This window comes from Heloderma suspectum, chromosome 2 (assembly GCF_057233095.1).
Source record: "Heloderma suspectum isolate Gila_16-S chromosome 2, 16-S_ref, whole genome shotgun sequence".
NCBI lineage: Eukaryota > Metazoa > Chordata > Lepidosauria > Squamata > Helodermatidae > Heloderma > Heloderma suspectum.
The window spans coordinates 344,230,214-344,251,780 of record NC_139459.1 but is presented as its reverse complement, the minus strand read 5'-3'; the positions used below and the strand labels follow the sequence as shown (position 1 = coordinate 344,251,780).

The 21,567-nt window shown below is 46.5% G+C and overlaps 1 protein-coding gene across 6 annotated transcripts; it reads left to right on the top strand.

The window, feature by feature from the left end:
• Positions 1-3,215: 3,215 nt before the first annotated feature.
• On the top strand, positions 3,216-20,624 carry LOC146355312 (C-type lectin domain family 2 member D-like). 6 transcript variants are annotated; one of them, XM_084830441.1, is made up of 8 exons: positions 3,216-3,793; positions 4,388-4,559; positions 6,145-6,228; positions 7,238-7,373; positions 9,630-9,731; positions 12,588-12,763; positions 16,039-16,136; positions 18,281-20,624. In XM_084830441.1, exons 3-8 carry the CDS (start codon positions 6,226-6,228, stop codon positions 18,420-18,422), a joined length of 657 nt encoding a protein of 218 aa, XP_084686567.1. In that variant the 5' UTR covers positions 3,216-3,793; positions 4,388-4,559; positions 6,145-6,225; the 3' UTR covers positions 18,423-20,624. The 6 variants fall into 6 exon arrangements, with proteins under 6 accessions (XP_084686567.1, XP_084686569.1, XP_084686572.1 ...); XM_084830443.1 differs by having other exon boundaries at positions 3,309-3,793; positions 4,415-4,559; positions 18,281-20,154; XM_084830446.1 differs by having other exon boundaries at positions 3,309-3,793; positions 4,415-4,559; positions 7,137-7,373; positions 18,281-20,154.
• The last annotated feature ends 943 nt before the right edge of the window (positions 20,625-21,567 follow it).

Below are 21,567 nucleotides of genomic sequence, written 5' to 3'. Positions count from 1 at the left end.
GTAAACTGACCTTTTCCAGTCTTGCGGCCATTGTTGAGTGTTCCAAATTTGTTGGCATATTGAGTGCAGCACTTTAACAGCATCATCTTTTAGGATTTTAAATAGCTCGGCTGGAATACTGTCATCTCCGCTAGCTTTGTTATTAGTAATGCTTCCTAAGGCCCACTTGACTTCACTCTCGAGGATGTTCCAGCTCAAGTTCAGTGACCGCACTATCATGGCTATCAGGGACATTCAGATCTTTCCTGTATAGTTCTTCTGTGTATTCTTGCCACCTCTTCTTAATCTCATCTGCTTCTGTTAGGTCCCTGCCTTCTTTGTCCTTTATCATGCCTGTCTTTGCACAAAACGTTCCCTTGAGATCTCCGATTTTCTTGAAGAGATCTCTAGTCTTTCCCATTCTGTTGTTTTCCTCGATTTCTTTGCATTGTTCATTTAAGAAGGCCTTCTTGTCTCTCCTTGCTATTCTCTGGAACTCTGCATTCAGTTGGATATATCTTCCCCTTTCTCCCTTGCTTTTCGCTTCCCTTCTTTCCTCAGCTACTTGTAAAGCCTCATCAGACAGCCACTTGGCTTTCTTGCATTTCTTTTTCTTTGGGATGGATTGAGTTGCTGCCTCCTGAACAATGTTACGGACCTCTGTCCATAGTTCCTCAGGCACTCTGTCTAGCAGGTCTAATCCCTGAAATCTATTCCTCACCTCCACTGTATATTCATCAGGGATATGATTTAGGTCATACCTGAATGGTTTAGTGGTTTTCCCTATGTTCTTCAATTTAAGCCGAAATTTTGCAAGAAGCAGCTCATGATCTGAGCCACAGTCAGCTCCAGGTCTTGTTTTTACTGACTGTATAGAGCTTCTCCATCTTTGGCTGCAAAGGACATAATCAATCTGATTTCGATATTGACCATCTGGGGATCTCCATATGTAGAGTCGTCTCTTGTGCTGTTGGAAAAGAGTGTTTGCTATGATCAGCGTGTTCTCTTGGCAAAACTCTATTAGCCTTTGTCCTCCTTCATTTTGTACACCAAGGCCATGCTTGCCTGTTATCCCAGTGATTTCTTGACTTCCTACTTTATCATTCCAATCCCCTATGATGAAGAGGACATCTTTTTTTGGTGTTAGTTCTAGAAGGTGTTGTAGGTCTTCATAGAACCGATCATCCTCAGCTTCTTCGGCCTCAGTGGTTGGGGCATAGACTTGAATTACTGTGATGTTGAATGGTTTGCCTTGGATTCGTACTGAGATCATTCTATCGTTTTTAAGATTGTACCCCAGTACTGCTTTTCCCACCCTTTTGTTGACTATGAGTGCTACTCCATTTCTTCTAAGGGATTCTTGCCCACAGGAGTAGATATGATGGTCACCTGAATTAAATTCGCCCATGCCTGTCCATTTTAGTTCGCTGATTCCCAAGATGTCGATGTTCAATCTTGCCATCTCATGTTTGACCACCTCCAACTTACCTTGATTCATTGATCTGACATTCCAGGTTCCTAAACAATATTGTTCTTTACAGCATCAGATTTTCTTTTCACCACCAGACACATCCACAGCTGAGTGTCCTTTCGGCTTTGGCCCAGCCGCTTCACTCTTTCTGGCGCTACTTGGAAATACCCTCTGCTCTTCCCCAGTAGTATATTGGACACCTTCCAACCTGAGGGGCTCATCTTCCGGTGTCATCTCTTTTAGCCTTGTGTTACGTTCCATGGGGTTTTCTTGGCAAGAATACTGGAGTGGGTTGCCATTTCCTTCTCCAGTGGACCACATTTTGTCAGAACTCTCTGCCATGATCTGTCCGTCTTGGGTGGCCCTGCACAGCATAGCTTATGGCTTCACTGAGTTACACAAGCCCCTTCGCCACAACAAGGCAGTGATCCATGAAGGGGAAGGAAAGGTTCCTCCTGTGCAAGCACTGGGTCATTGCTGACCCCTAGAGGGATGCCGCTTGCGCTAGCGTTTTTGTGGCAGACTGTAGCGGGGTGGTTTGCCATTGCCTTCCCCAGTCGTGATTACCTTTCCCCCCAGCAAGCTGGGTCCTCATTTTACCGACCTCGGAAGGATGGAAGGCTGAGTCAACCTGAGCCGGCTACCTGGGACCCAGCTTCCGCTGGGATCGAACTCAGGTCGTGGGGAGAGCTTTGGTTGCTATACAGCCACCTACCACTCTGCGCCACACAAGGCTGATTCTGACTCTAATACATTATAATCTAACACTAATTATTTACACTTTAGTTGTTGCTGTTGTTTAATTTACACTTTAGTTGTTAAACCAAAATGTTAAAAAATGTTGCAAGCTGTTTCTTGATCGTGTTATAGGCAGCATGGCCTCCTGAATCCAAGGCCCAGAACATCCTCTGTTGATATCCATTCTGGATATTGGCACACATATTTTCTTGATTTCCTAGCAATCAGTCTCTGGATGGCATCTAGAGCCAAGGACCTAATGAAAGCCACTTGTCCTGTAGTGTCTGCTTTTCCTGGTCTGACTCAGTATAAGGAAGGTTCCTATGTTCTCAACATGAACCCCTGTCTTTGGTTCTTTGACAGGGAGAGGGGTGATGAGCAAAATGATAAAGGAGCTATGAGGAAAGGTTGCATTTGGGGGCTTTTTAGCTTAGAAAAAAGGCCACTACATGGTACATGACAGAAGCAATGAGCATATACAGTTAGGCATAGAAAGTGGACAGGGAGCTATTTCTCTCCCTCCCTCATGATACTAGAACCCAGGGTCACCCCATGAAGCTGGCTGGTGGGAGATTCAGGATAGATAAAAGGAAGGACTTCTTCACGTAGCACATAGAATTCACTTCCAGAAGATGTAGTGATGACAGCCTCCAATTCGGATGGCTTTAAAACAGGATTGGACAAATTCACAGAGGAGAAGGCTATCAATGGCTACTAGTCCTGACGGCCATATGCTACCTCCAGTCTCAGAGGCAGTATGCCTATGTATGCCAGTTGCTGGGGAACGTGGGCAGGAGGGTGCTGTTGCGCTCATGTCCCGCTTGTGGGCTTCCCATGGGCAGCTGGTTGGCCACTGTGTGAACTGAAGGCTGGACTAGAGGGACCCTTGCTCTGATCCAGCACAGCTCTTCTAATGTTCTTACGCCACTCCCTTCGGGCCTAGCCAGCATGCCAGTGGTAAGGGATGATGGGAGTTGCAGTCCAACAGCTTCTGGAGAGCCGCGTTTTCCCCATCCCTGCCCTCCTCCTCTCTCCGAGGACTTCTAATATAAGAAAAGGGGCGCGTGCGTCTGCTTTTGCCCTACTGGTCTGTTGCAGCAGACAGCCCAGCGTCCGGTGAACTCCTAAAGGCCACGCACGTTTCTTGCGGCTCAGCGGGGCCAATCGAGCCAGCCAGGCGCGTGGCTCCGGCCGGAGACGCCGGGGGGCGGGGGCTTGCCCGGGCGGGACGGAGGCCGGCCGGTCCCAGCAGGATCGTTGCGTCAGTCGCCCGTTTCGTGCTCCGCTCGCTCGGTGGTTGCTGCTAGGCGCCCTTTCCTCGTCTTCGGCACCCCTCGGCGCTGCCGGATCCGTTTATTAAGGGCGGCAAGGAACCCAAGGCGGACGGCCCGGGGTTGCTTCACCCAGAAACAGGCGGCAGAAAGATCCGCCCCGCCGTCCCCCGCCCGCGACCCAGTCGCCCGCTTGCGGTGGCCCCCCGCCCGCCCGCCTGCCTGCCCTCCTGAGGTAGCCGCGCCGACGGACTATCAGCTGGAGGGACATGAGCTGCTTTCCCGAAGGGGGCATGATCCTGAAAACTGCTGCACAGTGCACTGCAGCTAGTCCGTAAGTTTAATTCTGCTTTTTGCCCTCCGTCGAGTGTGATTTCCTCTCCCTCTGCCGGCCCTCCGTTAGCATAGCAAATCTGGGAAGACCCTGACCACGTGCGGTCAGATGTCGCAGATAGTCCCTCTCGCGTTTCATCGCATGTTGGCCCCGCTGTGCGCAGTCCTCTCTAGCTGAGCGTGCGCGCTCATGGCAGTCAGTGGAGGATACAGCGCCGAGCATCCCATGAAACGGGCCCTCGGTCGTGAAGGCTTCTTCTGCCCCTGTGGGGTGGGTCGCGCGTCGCAGCGGCAAATTAAGCAAGGGTGGGAGAGAGAGGCATATTCTGCCGCTGCAACAGGGGAGTGCAGCTCTCCCCTTGCCCTATTTGCACGAGCCTTAGAGCTGGTGGGAGGACAAGGGTCTGGCCCACACGCTCCCTCTGTTGTTGTTTCTTAGGATGCTCAAAGCAGCCCCATGTGACAAACAAGCAGGGATGACCCGCACCCCTTCGCTATACTGTAACACTCTGGGTGGGGGTGGGGGGAGATGGTATAAAAAAACCCACCCCTGTACAATTTCTTTTGTGCACCCACGATTTGTGGGGCCGCGCAGAGAGTGTGACCTGTTTCCCGTTTGAAGAAACAACCTACAACGTTCGTTGGCGTGATGTCCAAACCCGGACAATAAGTCTGTTCATCGTGGAGATGCATGCCACAACAAGCTTTTGCTGCAGTAGACGACACCACGACACCGTAACCCTTCTCGAAGTTATTGCTGCCAAAGGGTACAGAGTTTCCTTCTAGACATCATGTATTCAACTTGCTGTGGAAATAGTGAACATGAGTTAGGGTGCAACCCTATGCACGCTTAGACAGAAAAAAAGTCCTACAACTCCCAGCATTCCCCAGTGTTGGGAGCTGTAGGATTTTTTTCTTTCTAAACATACCTAGGATTGCACCCTTAACCATGTGAATATTATTTTGTTGCTGTGCGTGTGTTTGGGGACATCAGTAAGTCTCAATTTGTGCACGCCAACCCTATAGTTCTAGCGAAATGGCTGCTAATCTGACATAGCTTCATATAAGTATCATTAGTTGAGTTCACTCCCTCTTTTTTTGAAAGCAAATATACACACAGAGAGACCCCCTGGGTTGAATCTAATGCTAGTCCTACTTAGGATAGACCTATTGAAATGAATGGTACTTAAGCCCCATTCATTTCAGTGGGTCTACTCTAAGTAGGATTAACAGTGGCTTTAACCCCCTGTATCAACATTTGCTTTTGCTATTCCCACTGCTTTCCTAAATATGTTGCTGTGCAGAGCTCCTTCAGGAAATATTACCTTAACCTGCTTGATGCACAAAAGTGGTTGTACAGTTTGGGGGTCCAGACCCTTGTTAGACCTAATCTTTTTTTCCCTACTGAGATTAATTAATTAATTACATTTCTCTATCGCCCAGTAGCCAAAGCTTTCTGAGTGGCTGACAGCATAATATAGCAAAGGGGTGGAGGAAACCCCTGTTTGCTTGACAACTGCTCCCACCAGTTCTAATTCTCATGCAAAAAGCGTAAAGGGAGATCTGCATTCTCCTGCTGCAGTGGCAGAATATTCCGCTCTCTTCCACCCTTAGTCTCTTTTCTGCGAACATTGTCGCTGGCTGCACTCTACTGCCAATGGTCTTGCTGTACAGTTAGACTTTCCCCTGCTTTGTATTTAGTTTTTATGCATTTATATTTCCATAGAAATCATTTGTTGTACTATAGGCCTCAGAAATGAAAAAGAGTGCCTGATCTCGTCTGATCTCGGAAGCTAAGCAGGGTCAGCCCTGGTTAGTACTTGGATGGGAGAACGCCTGGGAATGGGAATCAGGCTTCCTGCATTGAGCAGGGGGTTGGACTCGATGGTCTTGTAGACCCCTCCCAACCCTATGATTCTATGATTCTGTCAAAGCAGGGGTGGACAGAAGGTAGATCGCCAGATGTTTTGGACTTCAACTCCCAGCATTCCTGTCGGTTGGCCATGCTGGCAGAGACTCCTGGGAGTTGAAATCCAAAACATCTGGAGATCTACCTTCTGCCCACCCCTGTATTAAAAGAATGTGAGTTGTGAATTGTAAGAATATGCCACAGTAACAGTGATCAATGATCACATGGCAGAATTAATTAACTTAAAAGGGGCTTGAGGTTGGAATCCCTTTAGAAATTATCCCTGATAAATTTTGTTTGCTTAGAGTGAAGCACTGCTGGTCGTATGGATCTTTGAAAGGGAAGTCCCAGCTGAAATTTGTGCTTACAGCCCCACCTTGTGGTCTAGCTGGAAAACGAAAACCCTACACTTGCTTAGGAATTACTTGTTTTTGCCCCTTCAGTTGCTTCTGAGAACACGGAGACGGCTCTGCTGGCCCCAGTGATGCCTAGGTGACAGCTACAGATCATCCAATGCTTTAAAAATGGTGAGGAAATGTTCTTCTTGTAAAACAAAACCACAATCTAAAGTTGCCTGGCTTTTGTACAAGAAATGGATACTCAAGTTAGTTGAGAGCATTTGTTCCTGCTTTCAGTGTATTTTTAATGTGCACTTGCGTTAACGTACATTTGCAAATGAACAAAACTGAGCAAATCCCTCCCACCCCACAAAAGTAAAAAAAAAAAAATTGCTCAGCAAATCCACAGAATCCACGTGACTCAGGAAAAAAGCCGGTGTGGTGCGGAATCCACAGGTTAGATTTACAGAAATCAAAACTCATTTGAATCTGTTGCAGATTTCTCCGACATTTCTAAGTTAGCACAGATGGAGATGGGGGCTGCCTCTTTGGGCCCTTCACTGACTGTCACGGGAGTTCTATAATTTATCCCAACCCTTTTGCCAGCATAACGTTACTTAGAGCAGGACCAAGCTCTAAGTCAGCATAAGATTCCAACTAGGTTCTGCTCCTCCCCTGCTGCCCCAGCTGCCACACATATTTGGCCCCTGCACCAGTGGTGACACACCAATGTCATAGGTCACAGTGGTGTAGCTCCCCAATGCTGCTGTGCTGTATCTTCAGGATCGGCCAAGGCAAGTGCCCTGGCATGGTCCCACTGCCCCTTTCTCTATGCTTACATCACATGCATGGAGAACAACTGAGCAGGGCTTTACTAGCAACCCTGTCGATGACCCACCAGCATATGTCAGGGTTAGGATTGTGCTGTTGTGATATTAAGGAAGAACAGGGTCTAACACATTCACTTGGTGGTGCCACAAGAAACAGGGCTCTCAGTCTAACCTATCTGTGTGGATGAATGCGATGAGAATTATAAGGCATTTTGCACACTGTGTACAGTGTTACAGAGTTAACTCAATGAGTCTTGTTCACTACAGGTTTTTTCCTCATGATTTCACCACCGCGTTGCTAAACCACCTGCTCTGAGCAATGCGGGCTGCCCCTCTGATGGCATCTTGGCTTGGATTTCTAATTCCAGATGAAAGACCCCTGCCCTGGTGGAGATCCTGAGCAAGGAATTCCAGAAACGATGAAAGCAGAAATGTCTGAGCAAGCTCCATTGGGCCAGGAGGATCTCTTCCCTAATGGAAATCCTGAGCAAGGGAATAACACAGGTAAGATCAACTTTTCCACTTGAGGGCAGACAGCAGAAGCGTGACTGCCACAAAAGGACCACCTCCCAAGCGAAACTGTGTGTCCCACAAGACTCTGCATCTGCAGACACTCTCTAAAATATGAACATAGCAGCACATTTGGTTTCAAAGCTTCTGTGTGTGCCTTTGAAAGCACACTTTCTGCTTTTGCCACTGATGCTTGAGACCGCCTGCTCTGGCACACTGCTGCCTCTTCTTTCCTCCTGTTTGCCCTTCCTTATCGCATTTGGTTCCAGTGCTGCTCTTTATTAGCAGTGTCAGCCCTGGGCACAGTACTACCTGAAGTGCATCCCAAATGGCATCCCCTTTCCTGCTGGGGCCAACACTGTAAAGTCTTGCTGCACTATTCAGACACCAGTTCTTACCATCATCTGCCCTCTCCAGTGGTGCCATCTGAATGAGGTCACTTCATTTTGCTGCATGGTCAGGCCAGACATGCTTATTAGCCCATACTTTCCTCACTATCTCCTCTGTTTTTATCATTGATTGATTATATTTATATTCCACCTTTTTTCTGTCAAGGAAACCAAGGGGGGTCTTTTGATTCATTGTTTCCAAACACTGTTTCTTGGAAGGGAGAAGGGAAGGCATCCATTAAAATTGACAACTATGTGTCAGTTTCGTCAGCCTGTCGCAGGACAAACAAACCCCCTCACATTTCTATGCCTACAGCTTCTAGAAAGTATCTGGGGAGCTTTTAGAAAGTATCTGGGGAGCTTTTAGAAAGTATCTGGGGAGCTTCTAGAAAGTATCTGGGGAGCTTCTAGAAAGTATCTGGGGAGCTTCTAGAAAGTATCTGGGGAGCTTCTAGAAAGTATCTGGGGAGCTTCTAGAAAGTATCTGGGGAGGAGGGAATGAGAGTTGGGAGGATGTGTGTCAAAACCAGCTCTACCGTTATTTATTTTTATTTATTATTCCATTTATATCCCACCATTTTTCCTTTTGCAAGGAACCCAAGGTGGCTTACATGGTCCTCCTCCTCTCCATTTTATCCTCACAACAACCCTGTGAGGTAAGGTAGGCCCCACTGAGTTTCATGGCAGAGTGGGACTAGGTCTCCCAAGTCCCAGTCCAACCACTTTATTACATTGGCTCTCATTTCCCCAAGTCTCCCCCCACCCGATGTTGCCTTTCCTTCAGGAACTTGTCATTTCAGTCCATTGCCTGTTGTGCAGCCCCACCTCCCTCCAGCCATCTTTCCCCTTCACATCCTGGGAATTCTTCCCACTGAGTTTTCAGTTTGCTCAGCCCCCCTACCTTACCCACAAAGCTTCTACTGTCCCTTGTGTGAGGTGTAAATCTCAACCAAACTGACTTCACTTCTCTTATGGAGCACTGCCTGAGAATATTCTGTGGCGCTAGTTGGATTCCTTTAGCAGTTAGAATATCCATTAACATCCCGTGACATCACCTCACATTGATTAGTCAAGAGGTGCGAGAGGCTTCAACGCTGTGGTCAGAAATTCCCATAGGGAGATTAAAATGGGGGATGGCAGCAACTGAGTGTAGCTTGTGCCATAGGGAATTGCATCTGGGAAGCGCTCTAAGCAGGATAGAGTGGTCTGGGTCATGTATTCCTGCCCCTTTACTGTTCCTTTCATAAATAATTGGCATATTGCAAGGGCTGATGCCAAATATAAAGCAGGGAACTGGGCTAGCTCTAAGTGGGGATGGTTCAAGATTAGCACTTTTAACCTGCCTAGCATTAAACCATTACAAGTTTTCATTGAGAAATGCAATATTTGAGCTGTAACTGTTCATGTTAGAGCTAAACTGAATTGTGGGTGAAATTCTCCAGCAAATTCTCTTCACAAAAAGTTGGATGTGCATTTTCCGATTTTCTGAGGTGTGTGTGTGTGTGTGTGTGTGTGTGTATGTGTGTTTCTTTCAAAGTTCCTTCTTATAGATGGTGTTAAACTCAAGGGTTATCAGTAAAAACTGGGTGTGAATTTATTAAATGTGGCTATCTAATGCAAAGCCTTATTGCTTCAACATTCCTCAACAGGAGGTAAGATTTACTTTTTAAAACACATCTCTCAGTTCTGAAACTTGAATTTTAAAATCATGCCAAGTTTCAGTGTTATTTGCAAAACCTGAGTATTGTTTTTCTCTCGACTTCATGCAGATGTTACCAAACTATGAATTTCCCCCATCCCTTCTAATGAAGCAGGCCCCAAACAACTAATTATCTTTCTTTCTTTCCCCCTTGTGCTCTAGGACAATGTAAGGATAACAAAGTTCAATTACGTCTAAAGGTTATCATAGCTGTAGCTGTTATGTCTTTTGCTTTCATCGTCCTCCTCTCCATTTTAATTCAAGGTAAGTAGCCCAGACTTTTCTGCTGCTATCTTGACTTCTGTTCTTCACTCCTGGATCTCCTATAGCTGCATGTCCATAGCCAGCATGTCAGAACCACTTGTACGCACCTTCCCTGGCTTTCTATCACTGCAGTGTTTGAGGACAGCCTATGACTTCATCCTCCCAGTCCCTGTGAGGCTGTGGATCAGGACGTGACTTCAGTCAAGCTGTGCCCTGATCTCCAGGCAGAGTGGAGAACTGAGGGTGCTTCCAAATGAGGCTTTTGTTGTGCAGTCACCCTCCTTCATTCACAGAGTTGGGGGGGGGGTGTCAAGTCATCATTGTCTTCCATTTGTCACCCTCCCATGTTTCCCCACAACTGCTTCTCCTGTCTTCTTTCTTATCTCAGAAAATTCATTAAAGAGATTTATTTAATTTATTTTATTTAAAACATTTCTGTCCTGCCCTATTAAGATCTCAGGGTAGTGTTCAGATAAAATCAATTTAAACAGTATAAAACAATAAATAATGTAAACACCTAAAACGTATCAAACTATTAAACAAAGTAATACCAGTTAAAATCTAAAACAATGAAACAGTTAAAACAGTGTGCTACTTTAGGGAATGCATTTAGTCCTCAAAGGCTTTGGTAAAAAGCCATGTTTTTACTTGGCGCCGAAACGAGACCAATGTCTGCACTAATCAGGCCTCCAAGGTGAGGGCATTCCACAACTGGGGTGCCACAGCAGAAAAGGCCCTTCTCTGAGATGAGGACAGAATAGTTGCACAGTGGCTTTTGATTGGTAGCACTAGGAACCATCCCTCTGGAACCATGCCTGGATTAACCTCAGGGCTAAGGGAGCCTGGGCCCCTGCCCCACGGTCGTAGGAGGGCCCCTTGCCAGCACCACCCCCCATCTTCCTGGCCAGTGCCCTTTCCTTTTGTATTTTCTAAGCAGGCAGAGCCAGTTTATTCTGTGCTTTGTTTCTGCCACTGTGCCACTCCCTTACTGCTCTGTGTCACCACCAACTTTATTTTTTAAATATCAGGAACACCATAAGGGGGGCGGGCCTGCTAAAGTGTTGCCATCAGTGTGCTGCTTCCACCGCCACCGCACTGCTCCTCCATACCTTTTTCTTCACACAGCATGCAAACAATGATGATGGACTTGGGGGTGGCAGGGCCAGCTTGACAGCCTCTGCCCCCCCCATTGGGGGCTAGGAGAATGACAGACAGGAGATGAGGAGGAGCATTCAGTCATGCCTGCCTGCCTGCCTCTCTCAGAGTGGGCATCCTGTGGCCCTCCAGGTGTTTCAGCCTACAATTCCCATCAGCCCTAGGCAGCAGTGATGCAGGGGAGTCCACAGGGCTCACAGGAATGCAGCACCACTGCTTTTTCATTAGCAGGGATGCTGACGTCATCTTCCTCCCCACTAAGAATTCCCTGTTCTTTCTGAGCACAGCTGCAATCCTCCCAGTAGATGGGGAGAAATAAATATTCCCTGCAACAATACGTTGTTCCTTCTTGCAGTGTAAAGTATTTTGGGGTGGCTTGGACTTGAATTTTTTTATTTATTTATTACATTTATATCCCACCTTTCTGCCATCATGGAACTCAAGGTGGCTACATGGGGTTCCCAGGTGGTCTCCCCTCACCCAGACGTGCTTAGCTTCAGCAAGATGGCTGCCTCATGCCTTCAGGACATGCCCTGGGAATTAAGACCCGTCCTCTTAACAAAAGCTCTGCTCCTAGCGGATGGAAACGTCTAGGGCTGGTTTGTCGAAAGGGGTCAGCACAGCTGGCTGAGGCTTTGGACTCTCCTTGCATGGTGTGTCTATGGGGACTGTCATGAGGAGTGCCTGCACTTTGGCATTCACCACTGCACCACTGCGAGCCTGCATAGCCAAGGGTGAGGGATGATGGGAGTTGTAGGAGGGCCACAAGTGGCCCACCCTTGCTTTGGGAGCACCCTGAGTTTTGGTATCTAGAGTTGCTGCCTCCTTCTCACTGAATCAGAACAACAGTTGTCCAAGAGCCCGTGTCAAAAGATGTACGTCATAAGGAACAAAATATGTAATAAGGCACCAACGTCTTTTGGTTTTCGGCCCCTGCTGAGGACATTTTTATTTAAACAAGCTAGTCATGGTTTTATTGGTACAACCAGATTTTGAAGGTTTTAATTCTGTATTTCGATGTTGATGATGTATTTGTGGCACTTATATACCGCTTAGTATAATAAAATCCCTCAACAGTTCACAATAAATATTAAATACATTTAAATACAACATTAAAAAGACAACATTAAAAACACTTCCAACTACAGTAAAAACAATTCAAGAAGCAGTAAATGGAGTGGCATGATTAATTTACTTACAGCCCAGGGAAAGCCTGGGTGAACAAGTGTGTTTTTAGGTGGTGTTTAAAAGATGTCACATTTTCTGCCCCCTGAACTATGCGAGAGAGGGTTTTCCAGAGGGTGGGTGCCACCACAGAGAAGGCCTATCATCGGGGTACCTCATGTTGACATTTTGTTCACTTTGGAAGGACAAGCAAGGCCTCAGTAGATGGTCTTAAGGTCGCCTGGGTATGTAAAGGGAAAGTGGTCTGCTAGGTACCCTGGTCCCATGACGATGATGATGATTTTCTCACTTTTTATTGTTCATCACTTAGATATTTTATTGGATGTGGAGTTGTATAGAAATCAAATAACTAACTAACTAACTAACTAACTAAAATGGTTTGGCTCTCTGGACATCTTGCAAAAATTGTGCCATCTCCAAACTTTCCGTCTTGAAATAGCTGGGCATGACTCTTGTCTTGCTTCAGTTTATGCCTATTAGGAAATGGATGGTCTAATTCTCCATTCCTTTTTTTAGAAGTATCAAGAAAACAGGGGCAGCCACTTTCTGGCCCTGCATGTCCAGATGAGTGGATTGGATATCAGGGAAAGTGCTATTACTTTTCAAAAGAGAAAAGGAACTGGACGTTCAGTCAGCACTTCTGTTCATTGCAGATGGCCTCCTTGCTCACCTTCAATCCTAGCCAGGAAAAGGTAAGAGAGGCACAACTATACTGTCTACCATCCCCATCCTTTGTCATGTAGTGTGCTGTGGTTTTGTTGGTGACCATTGCGTGCAAATTGCATGCTCATGCAAATACATTTCATGGAACCCTGCTGGCTTTTAAAAATTAAAAGCTTCCATTGGAGGTGAGGATCTTGCACAGAGGAATGGAAGGGGAATTCTCTCACCTGAAGCAGCTTTTCTCCCTGCAAGATTCTCCCAGTCTTGCTCTGATCCTTGTTGGAGCAACATACAGGCAACCCTTTCTAGCTTCCGGCCGTGGCACCATTTGGTACTTGCCGTGGTGCTGGTCTCTTTTTGGCTTGCTTCCAGAGAAGCCTGACTTAACCTGACCCCCTCCTCCAGATCTTATCCATAGAAGAATCCTGCAATCCAAACTACGTTACAGGGCATTGGTAGACCCCGTGGCCGGAAATGGTGCGCATTGGTTTGTTTGTCCCAAAGGGTCTTAATCCCTGGTGTGCTCTCCTAATGAGTGAGTGCAAACCACTCATATGTGCCTAAATTGCCCACTGCCACCCCTGCCTTCTTATGCCCCCGCCCCCCCGGGCCCACACCAATTACCTGGGCAGTGGAAGAGGGAGGGGATGACAGTAGAGGTACCGTCAGCATAGACTGATGGAACTAATATTCCATTCCTGTCAGAGATGCTGGGACTTTGCAGTCCCACCATCCCTCCTTGGTGGGAAAGGCTGCTTCTCTGAGGAGTTGGAGTTTTCTTCCCCTTCCCATACCCCAAGTAAGTGTAGCAAACTTTTGGGAAGGGGCACATGATAAAAGCGGGTGTCAGGGTGGAAACTGAGCCCATAGAGCCCCAGAGCAGTTCTGATTCTGAGGAAGAGCAACAACTCATGGGAGAGGAGCACGCTCATCTCTCACAGGCACAGTGGCAGGGAGAAATTCCTCCTGCCTGCATTCCTGGGATAGATAGTGACCCTGGCAGCGAGAGAGTGGGGGATGGGGCCTTGCTGGACGCTCAGCGCAGACGCAGGGAGTGGCGCCAGATGGAGGGCGCCGAGAGGAGGCACTCTGCTCGCTTGGCACTAAAACGACGGTCGCATCCCGAGGACCCAAGGGTAAGAGGGAGGATCTCTCCATAGCCCATAAGTTCAGAGTCTTCCTGCCCTTCTCCTTCAAACGGGGACCAACTGCCTTACCTGGAGCTTAGGCTACTCTGCTAACTACCCCAGTGCAGTTCCTGGCTTAGTCGCTGGTGATTAGCATCTGAAAGAGTCATTAAGTTGTAAAAGGAATAAAGCCTTGGAAAGAATCCTCTTTGTCTGTGTTTTGAGTTGGCTATTGGAGGGGACTGTAAGAGGCAGCTAGGGCACTCCTGACAGCGGGGCAGTGGAGCCCATGGTGGGTACTTCAGCTGCAGGTTGAGTTGCAACTGCTTGCAAATAGTCGAAGAGCGGCATTTGCATTTATGAGTGCCTCTGGTCAATTACTTGCAACATCCCTGGCTGGGACTCCACACCGAATGGTGTTCCTTTGACTCCTCCCTCACCCTAGATATGTTGTCTCTGTGCATAGATTTGCAGACATGCTCACACGCCACAAACACGATTTTAAAAAAATGTTTTTAAAGAAGTGATGGCCGTAGTTTCTCAGCCCAGCTGAGGTCAGGTGGTGAACTACTTAGGATGAAATCCCACCAGCTGAAGACCTCTTCTTCCCTAGTAAAAACATATCGGGAAGCTCTTAGAGGGACACGCAGCTGCAGGTGTGCAATTTTGAGTAGAAAAACAGCCAGTGGGGAAAGAGGTAAGAATTTTGCCTATCCCCATGCCTGCTCTTCTCCTCAAAAAGCAGCGTCAGGAGACTGTAATTTCATTGTTTTCAAAAACCCATTAGGGCTTTCTTGCATATATTTCTATACAATGTATAGTTTGTCCCTCAGGCATTAGTTACTGTGAGGAAATGGGTGGTATCTCTGAGAATGCGTACAAAAGAGGGTATGTAAACGATGAGATCTTTGTCAAGCTGGAAAGGTTAGCATATCAAACAGGTATTGCAAAGAATATATGCTGCAGTGATGTAGGACTAAACTATATAGGAGCAGCAACCACACTGTAAAGCAGGGGTGGGGGACCTGCAGCCCTCCAGATGTTCTAGGACTACAACTCCCATCAGCCCCAGCCAGCATAAACAATGGTCGGGGAAGTAGTAGTCCAAAACATCTGGAGGGGTGCAGGTTCCTCACCTCTGCCATGAAGATAACGTAAGGCTCTTTTTCCATGGCCTTCAGCGTGCATCTTTCTTGATCCACCTCCTGGTAAAAACAGCTTGCTCATCTCCCGTATGTGCAATTGCACAGAGGCCACAAGGTTGTATCTACCTGTAATTGTCCTTAAAGTAGCCCTCTGTGTTGTGTTGAGGGGCCTGTGACTCTTGGTAACAAGAATCTGTATTCATAAAGCTTAGAAGATGTGGAGCAGGGATGGGGAAGCTGTGGACCTCCAGACGTTGCTGGACTACGATTCCCATAATTCCTGTCCAGAGGCCATGATGGTGGGGGTTGATGGTGGCTGGAGTCCAATAACATCAGGCCACCGCTTCCCTGCTCATTATGCAGAGTTTATCCTTTATAGTTCCTTCTTTGTAAACAGCTACAAGCAGACTGGCCCTTGTCTTGATGGTCTAAGATAAATCCTGGTATGGATTCTCTGTGTTTAGCCCACAGCATTCTGAAATCATGGCCTGAATCAAGCAATGGATCTGCTGTGCCTTCAGACCAGGACATAGTCTGAAGGCACAAGAGGCGGCCATCTTGCTGAAGCTAAGCAGGTCTGGGTCCGGTCAGTGCTTGGAAGGGAGATCACCTGGGAACCACATGTAGCCACCTTGAGTTCCATGATGGAAGAAAGGTGGGATATAAATGTAATAATAAATAAAAGAATTAAAAATGTTACCTTCTGTCCACCTGCTACACTTGTGTGGCTCTGCCTTTCATGAGTGATGTTGTAGCCTTTCCTGTCACGTAGCACTGAAAGGTCTCTTCCGAGAGAGAGGTCAGGAGTGCCTCCTTTACTTTTCTCTGGAAGGTTTCTTGATGTGGTCTTGCAGTTATCAAATGTGTGGCTGCTTCAGGACCATTCAAAGAGCAATAGGTACAAGTAAAAGCATTTTTAACATAAAATTTGAATTCCTCACATAGGTATCAGTTCTGTAAAGTTTATGTATTGTTGGCCTGTGGACATTGCAAGTCACTCCTCTTAACATCCATGCCTTCTCATCTTGAAAGGATTTTGTGATGCGTTACAAAGGCAAAGCCCCGTTTTGGTTTGGCCTCCGGAGAGACACAGGTCAGCCCTGGAAATGGACAAATGGAGAAAATTCGACGTGAGTTTTCCACTCCTTTTTGTCTTCACTGAGGAAGCCTTCGCAACTGCAATGTCAACCACTCACTGTTAATGGGGTAGAGCCCATTATCACAGTTAACAATATAGTTCTGCACAATATGTCATTGTACCTTAAATCTAGACATGGTACAAAATATATTAGAAAGTCTTGGGGCCAAACTAGATGTTCTACATGACCCTAGATCTAGGAATCCATGTCTCCAATGGACATCTAAAAAGTGATGGGTGTAGGTACAATTTGGAAGTGAGAAGTGGCAGGTGTTTCCCCCTGGACTACTCTCCCCAGCTGTGGAAAACATGTGCCAGATATCCTGGCTGGGGGAAAACAGCTGGGGAAGGTTTAAGCACACACATCTAAACACCACTTTTTAATGTGTCATGGAGACCTGAATTCCCAGGCCTGGGATCTCCCAAAAGTCACGTTTGGCCTCTTAGGATGAATCCCAATGTCACTGGATAGGTATCCTTTGATATCTTAAATGTGTAAGTAGAATCAAGAATCCCCCCTCCATTTTTGTCTTTTTATTGCTGATGACCAGTTATGGAATGCTCTTCTAGAACAGAAAAATGAATTGTTAAGACATCATTAACTATGATCATGCCACCTGTTGGGACATCGGAGCATTCATCTGATTGATCACCACCATTAAAAGAAATCAGCTCCATGTTGCTTTTACCACTGCAAAAAAATGGTTAAGAGCCAGTGGATGTGAAGTTTGAATGGAGACCCTGATTTAACTCAGACTTCTCTCCACTTATATTCACTCCACAGTCACTTGAAAAGGCAGTTAACAAATGACATGTTTGCCTCCATTAATAGTACTGCTTTAAACCACTATGCTCCAAGGCAGATCTGTGAAACAGTTTCACACAACCAAATTATCACTTGATGGCCACAGTGAAGGATGTGAAGCAGAATGAATGCTAAAGAAATTGACAGTTGTGTGAATCCTACCTGTGAAACTGTTAGCATCAGTCACCATAGATAATAGCTTCTTGCCATAGACCTTTGCTTAAAATAAGAGGCAGCAATGACCATCTGGCACATTGCATTTTCTTAAGGTGTGCCTGCAAAATTTTTGTGTGTACACAACCAAATGTAACATGTGACACAGTAATCATGTCCTTGCAGGTTACTGACCAAGGTTCTGGGATTGGCTGTGGCTGTCTACTTAGTGTAAACTGGGTGGCAAACATATTTGCTACCATATAATTTTAAGAGGCAATGATTTATGATGACTGAAATATAATTTAAAAAATCAGAAGAAGCCAACTTGGAGAAGCACAAATGGCCTGTGTTTCCCATTTCTCCCTTGAAAACTGTGAGACTTATTTCAGATCTCACCATAGAAGAGACCAGTGAGTGAAACCGTGCACAATATGTTCCATGAGGAGTGAGAAACTGGAAGAACCCAAGTCAGGGATGCTTTGACTTGGATTCCTGCATTGAGCAGGGGGTTGGACCCGATGGCCTTATAGGCCCCTTCCAACCCTACTATTCTATGATTCTATGAATGCCATCCTTTTTATGAATGTCCAAATCTATTCCTTGTATGTTTTAGCCTTGAGTCCCTTGGACAGAGGCTTTGATCCAGCAAGCCCCTTCGTACAAGCATCTGGGCTTGTGTAGCTAATGAGCACAGCTCTTCAGAAAATAAATTTTAAAAATTCTGCTGTGTATGACATTTTGTGTTTTTTTCTCCCTGGATTGGGATCTCTTTCACGGCCACCTGAGACATAGCCTTAACTGGAGTAAGATTGGTGGTGTACTCCTTAGGTTTTGGCCTGTAATAAGAATCTACATTCCTAGTCTTTACCAGTGGTTATTCTTCATGTTGATGGATTCTGACAAGGGTTGAAGGGTTGATTAGGACAGATCCCAACATAACAAGAAGGGTCAATTAGAACAGATTCTAGCATAATACTTTGTTCTAGCTGGATGATTTACAAGAAGTGTCACATGAGCACATAATATAAGGAAAAGTTAAATTATTACTGAGCAATTTGGATGCAACATCTAAGGGTCCTTTCCTTGCATATTATTATGAACTGCCAAAATCGATTTGCAGCTCTTAGGACTACCTAACTCTGATTGAGTCAAGCTTTGTGGTGTTTGTGTTGCAGGCTGGAGGTGATGGGAGATGGGGGAGACGGAGACTGCGCTTTTCTAAGCAGTAAAGCCACGGCCACCTCTTCAAGGTGTCGCACAGAACTGCTCTGGATCTGCAGCAAACCAGATGTATTTAAACGCTCAGATGCAGGGTGACATGCAACGTTAAGGAATAGCTAGGATGTTACATGCAATGTCTCTAGACAGTTGTTCAGATACTAGAGAATCCAGACCAGGAATGTCGAGCAACTGGTAGACTGAGAGCTGCATTGGCCTAATTTCAAAAGTCCCCTGCATGCAATCAGTCCAGACTTCTTACAAGAGCAATCTGTCCCTTCCCTGGAAACCTACTGCATGAGAAGGAAGAGGGAGGGAGAGAAAAACAAGTGACAGAAAGAGAAAAGGGATGACCCAGCCACTGGGCCTGGGCCTGCTCACTGCTGGCTTAATTAATTAATTATTCGTTCAAATTTGCATCCCACAAAGGTGTCAAAGTGGTGAACATAAAATACAACGGCATCAAAACAACAATAAATATAACAATAAAAAACAACACAATACAAATTAATCAGCAATAAAACTGCACACTCGGAGTGCTACAAACCTTAGCTGGCTGCGTCACACTTCGGAGAAAGCCTGTGTGAAGATATGAGTGTTAAGAAGATGTCTGAATGTCAGAACTGTGGGGGCCTGTGTAATGTCGATCGGTCAAGTATACCAGATGGCCATGCTTGCCACCGACATGCAGCCCCGGACAGATTACCCATGAGGGAATGAAGCCCTCAGCAGGGAAAAAGATTGCCCATCCCTACGACAGCCCTAAGCAAATGAGCCTGTTTCCTATGGGAAGGTTAATTGTCCAAGGAGCACAAAGTTCAATTTGCAAGGTCAGCCTGTTCTAGATAAGGTTGCACTCTGTTAAGAACATGAGAAGGGCCATGCTGGATCAGACCAAGGGTCCATCTAGTCCAGCATGTTGTTCACATAGTGGCCAACCAGCTGTCGACCAGGAGACCAACAGCAGGACCTGTTTTAAGGATACGTTTCCCATTTGGGGATTATTAGATCCAGCTACAAACTGCTTAGGCTGGTGGACGAAAATGGCCTGGACACAGTTAGCCATGCCCTGGTAACTTCTAAGGCTGACTGCTGCAGTGTGTGGAGTTGTCTTTGAAGACCTCTTAGAGAATTCACATGTCGTAAAATGCAGCAGCTAGACTCTGCATTGGCACGTGCTTGCAGAATATATCTTGCCACTGTTGAAACAGCTTTACTGGCTTCTGTGTCTTGCCAGGGCAACTTAAAGTGCTGGTCACCTTCTGTGGCTTGGGAGCCTGGCATCTGAAGGACTGCCTGCTCCTGTAGGAATTTGGCCATGTCATGAGATCATCTGGGGAGCTGTATCTAGGTTCCCAACCTGCTGAGGTTAGGAGGTTGTGGATGGGAGAATGGACCCCTTCTGTGGCACCCCCCCCCCCCGTTGTTTCAGGCCCTAGGCAAAATGGCCTTATGTGCCAAGGCATTTAAAACTCAGTGTACTGCATCGGTGTTTTATTGGGCACTGCTTTTAGGACTGTAGAGCTTCCAGAGCGGTACCCATGTGACTCTGTGGTGGCAAAAACAGTGTAGAGCCAGCCGTATGATACCTTTAAAGACCAACACATTTATTGTGTCGAATCACTGCAACCGCTGTTGTGATGTTGTTTGTTTGATGCCGTTTCATTTCTTTGGCCCAGAGAGCTTCAGCTATGGGGTGGTGTAGAAATGTAATAAATAAGAATAAAAAAATAAAGTGGCGTTTCTGTTTTGTTTTGTGTTCTGCTTTTATTGCTACGTAAGGCACTTCAACAATTCGTTGAAGGCACAACAAAATAAATTCATTTTTGTCATAACCTGTCTGTAATTGTCAGGGTGGACACTGAGCCCATAGAATCCCAGAGTAGTTCTGATTCGGAGGAAGAGCAGTCGCTCCTGGGAGAGGAGCGCACCCCTCTTTCCCAGGGCCCGCAGCTGACAGAGATTCCTCCCACCCACATTCCGAGATTAGAAAGCAGTCCAGGGAGTGACCCAGCACAGATAGCAGACTGGGTGGATGTGCGGCGCAGACGCAGAGAGCGGCGCCAAATGGAGGGCGCGGAAAGGAGGCGTAGCGCCCAGTTGGCGCTCAAAGAACGGTTGCGCCCAGAGGATCCAAGGGAAAAGGGGAGGGATTCTCCCTAGTCCTTATATTCGGGGGTCTGCCAGTAATTGCCTTTCAAACGGGGACCAACTGTTCCAACTTAGGGCATAGGGATGCTGCTGCTCAGATCTAGTTGCTACCTGTAGAGTTGTAAGTTGTAAAAGAAGAATAAAGCTTTGAAAAGAATCCCTTTGTCTGTGTCTGGACTTGGCTACTGGATTAGACTGAGAGAGCCCTCCAAGGAGCCCTTGACAGTAATGTAGTAGTTCCTTTAGACGGTCAGACTGTAAGGTGATATCTTATTTATACACCGAGATGGGGTATTATTGTTCTCATTCATGTTACAACTCTGCATTTCCTGTTCCAAAATTCGCCAGATCTAAGGTATTACCATTGGCCAGACAGAATGTACGAGGATCACCCCTCCTGATCTCTTCCAGCAGTTCCAGGTGAACAAAGTGGCCTTCCTGGTCCCCAGGATTATGGTCCGAAGGCCCATGAGGCAGCACATTTGCAAAAGCTAAGCAGATCTGGGTCTTGTTGGTGCCAGGATGAGAGACTGCTTATGAATTCTGTGTGCATTGCCTTGAGCTCTACTGAAGAAAGGTGGGATAACACTGAATAAACACTGTCAGAGTAAGGCATGATTTGCCTCCAGGAAGAAAGCAGAGGGGCACCACCCAGCAGATGGCCTGGGGCTGCATCCATGAGATCTTTGGTGGAAAAATATGAATTCCATATGGCTCAGCCGTAACAACATGGCATGGAAGTTAAGGCAGGCAACTTAAAATACAGTTTTAGAGCCAGTGTGGTGTAGTGGCAAGAGTGTTGGACTGGGAGCTGGGAGATCCGGGTTCTAGTCCCCACTCGGCCATGGAAGCTCACTGGGTGACTTTGGGCCAGTCACACACTCTCAGCCCAACCTACCTCACAGGGTTGTTGTTGTGAGGATAAAAGGGAGAGGAGGAGGATAATGTAAGCCGCCTTGGGTTCCTTGCAAGAGGAAAAAAGGCGGGGTATAAATGCAATAAAATAAATAAATAAATAAATAAATTTATTTCCATGCTTTCTGGCACATGAGTGAATTTGTACAAGTTGGATGTATTTGTTCCTTTGGTCTTA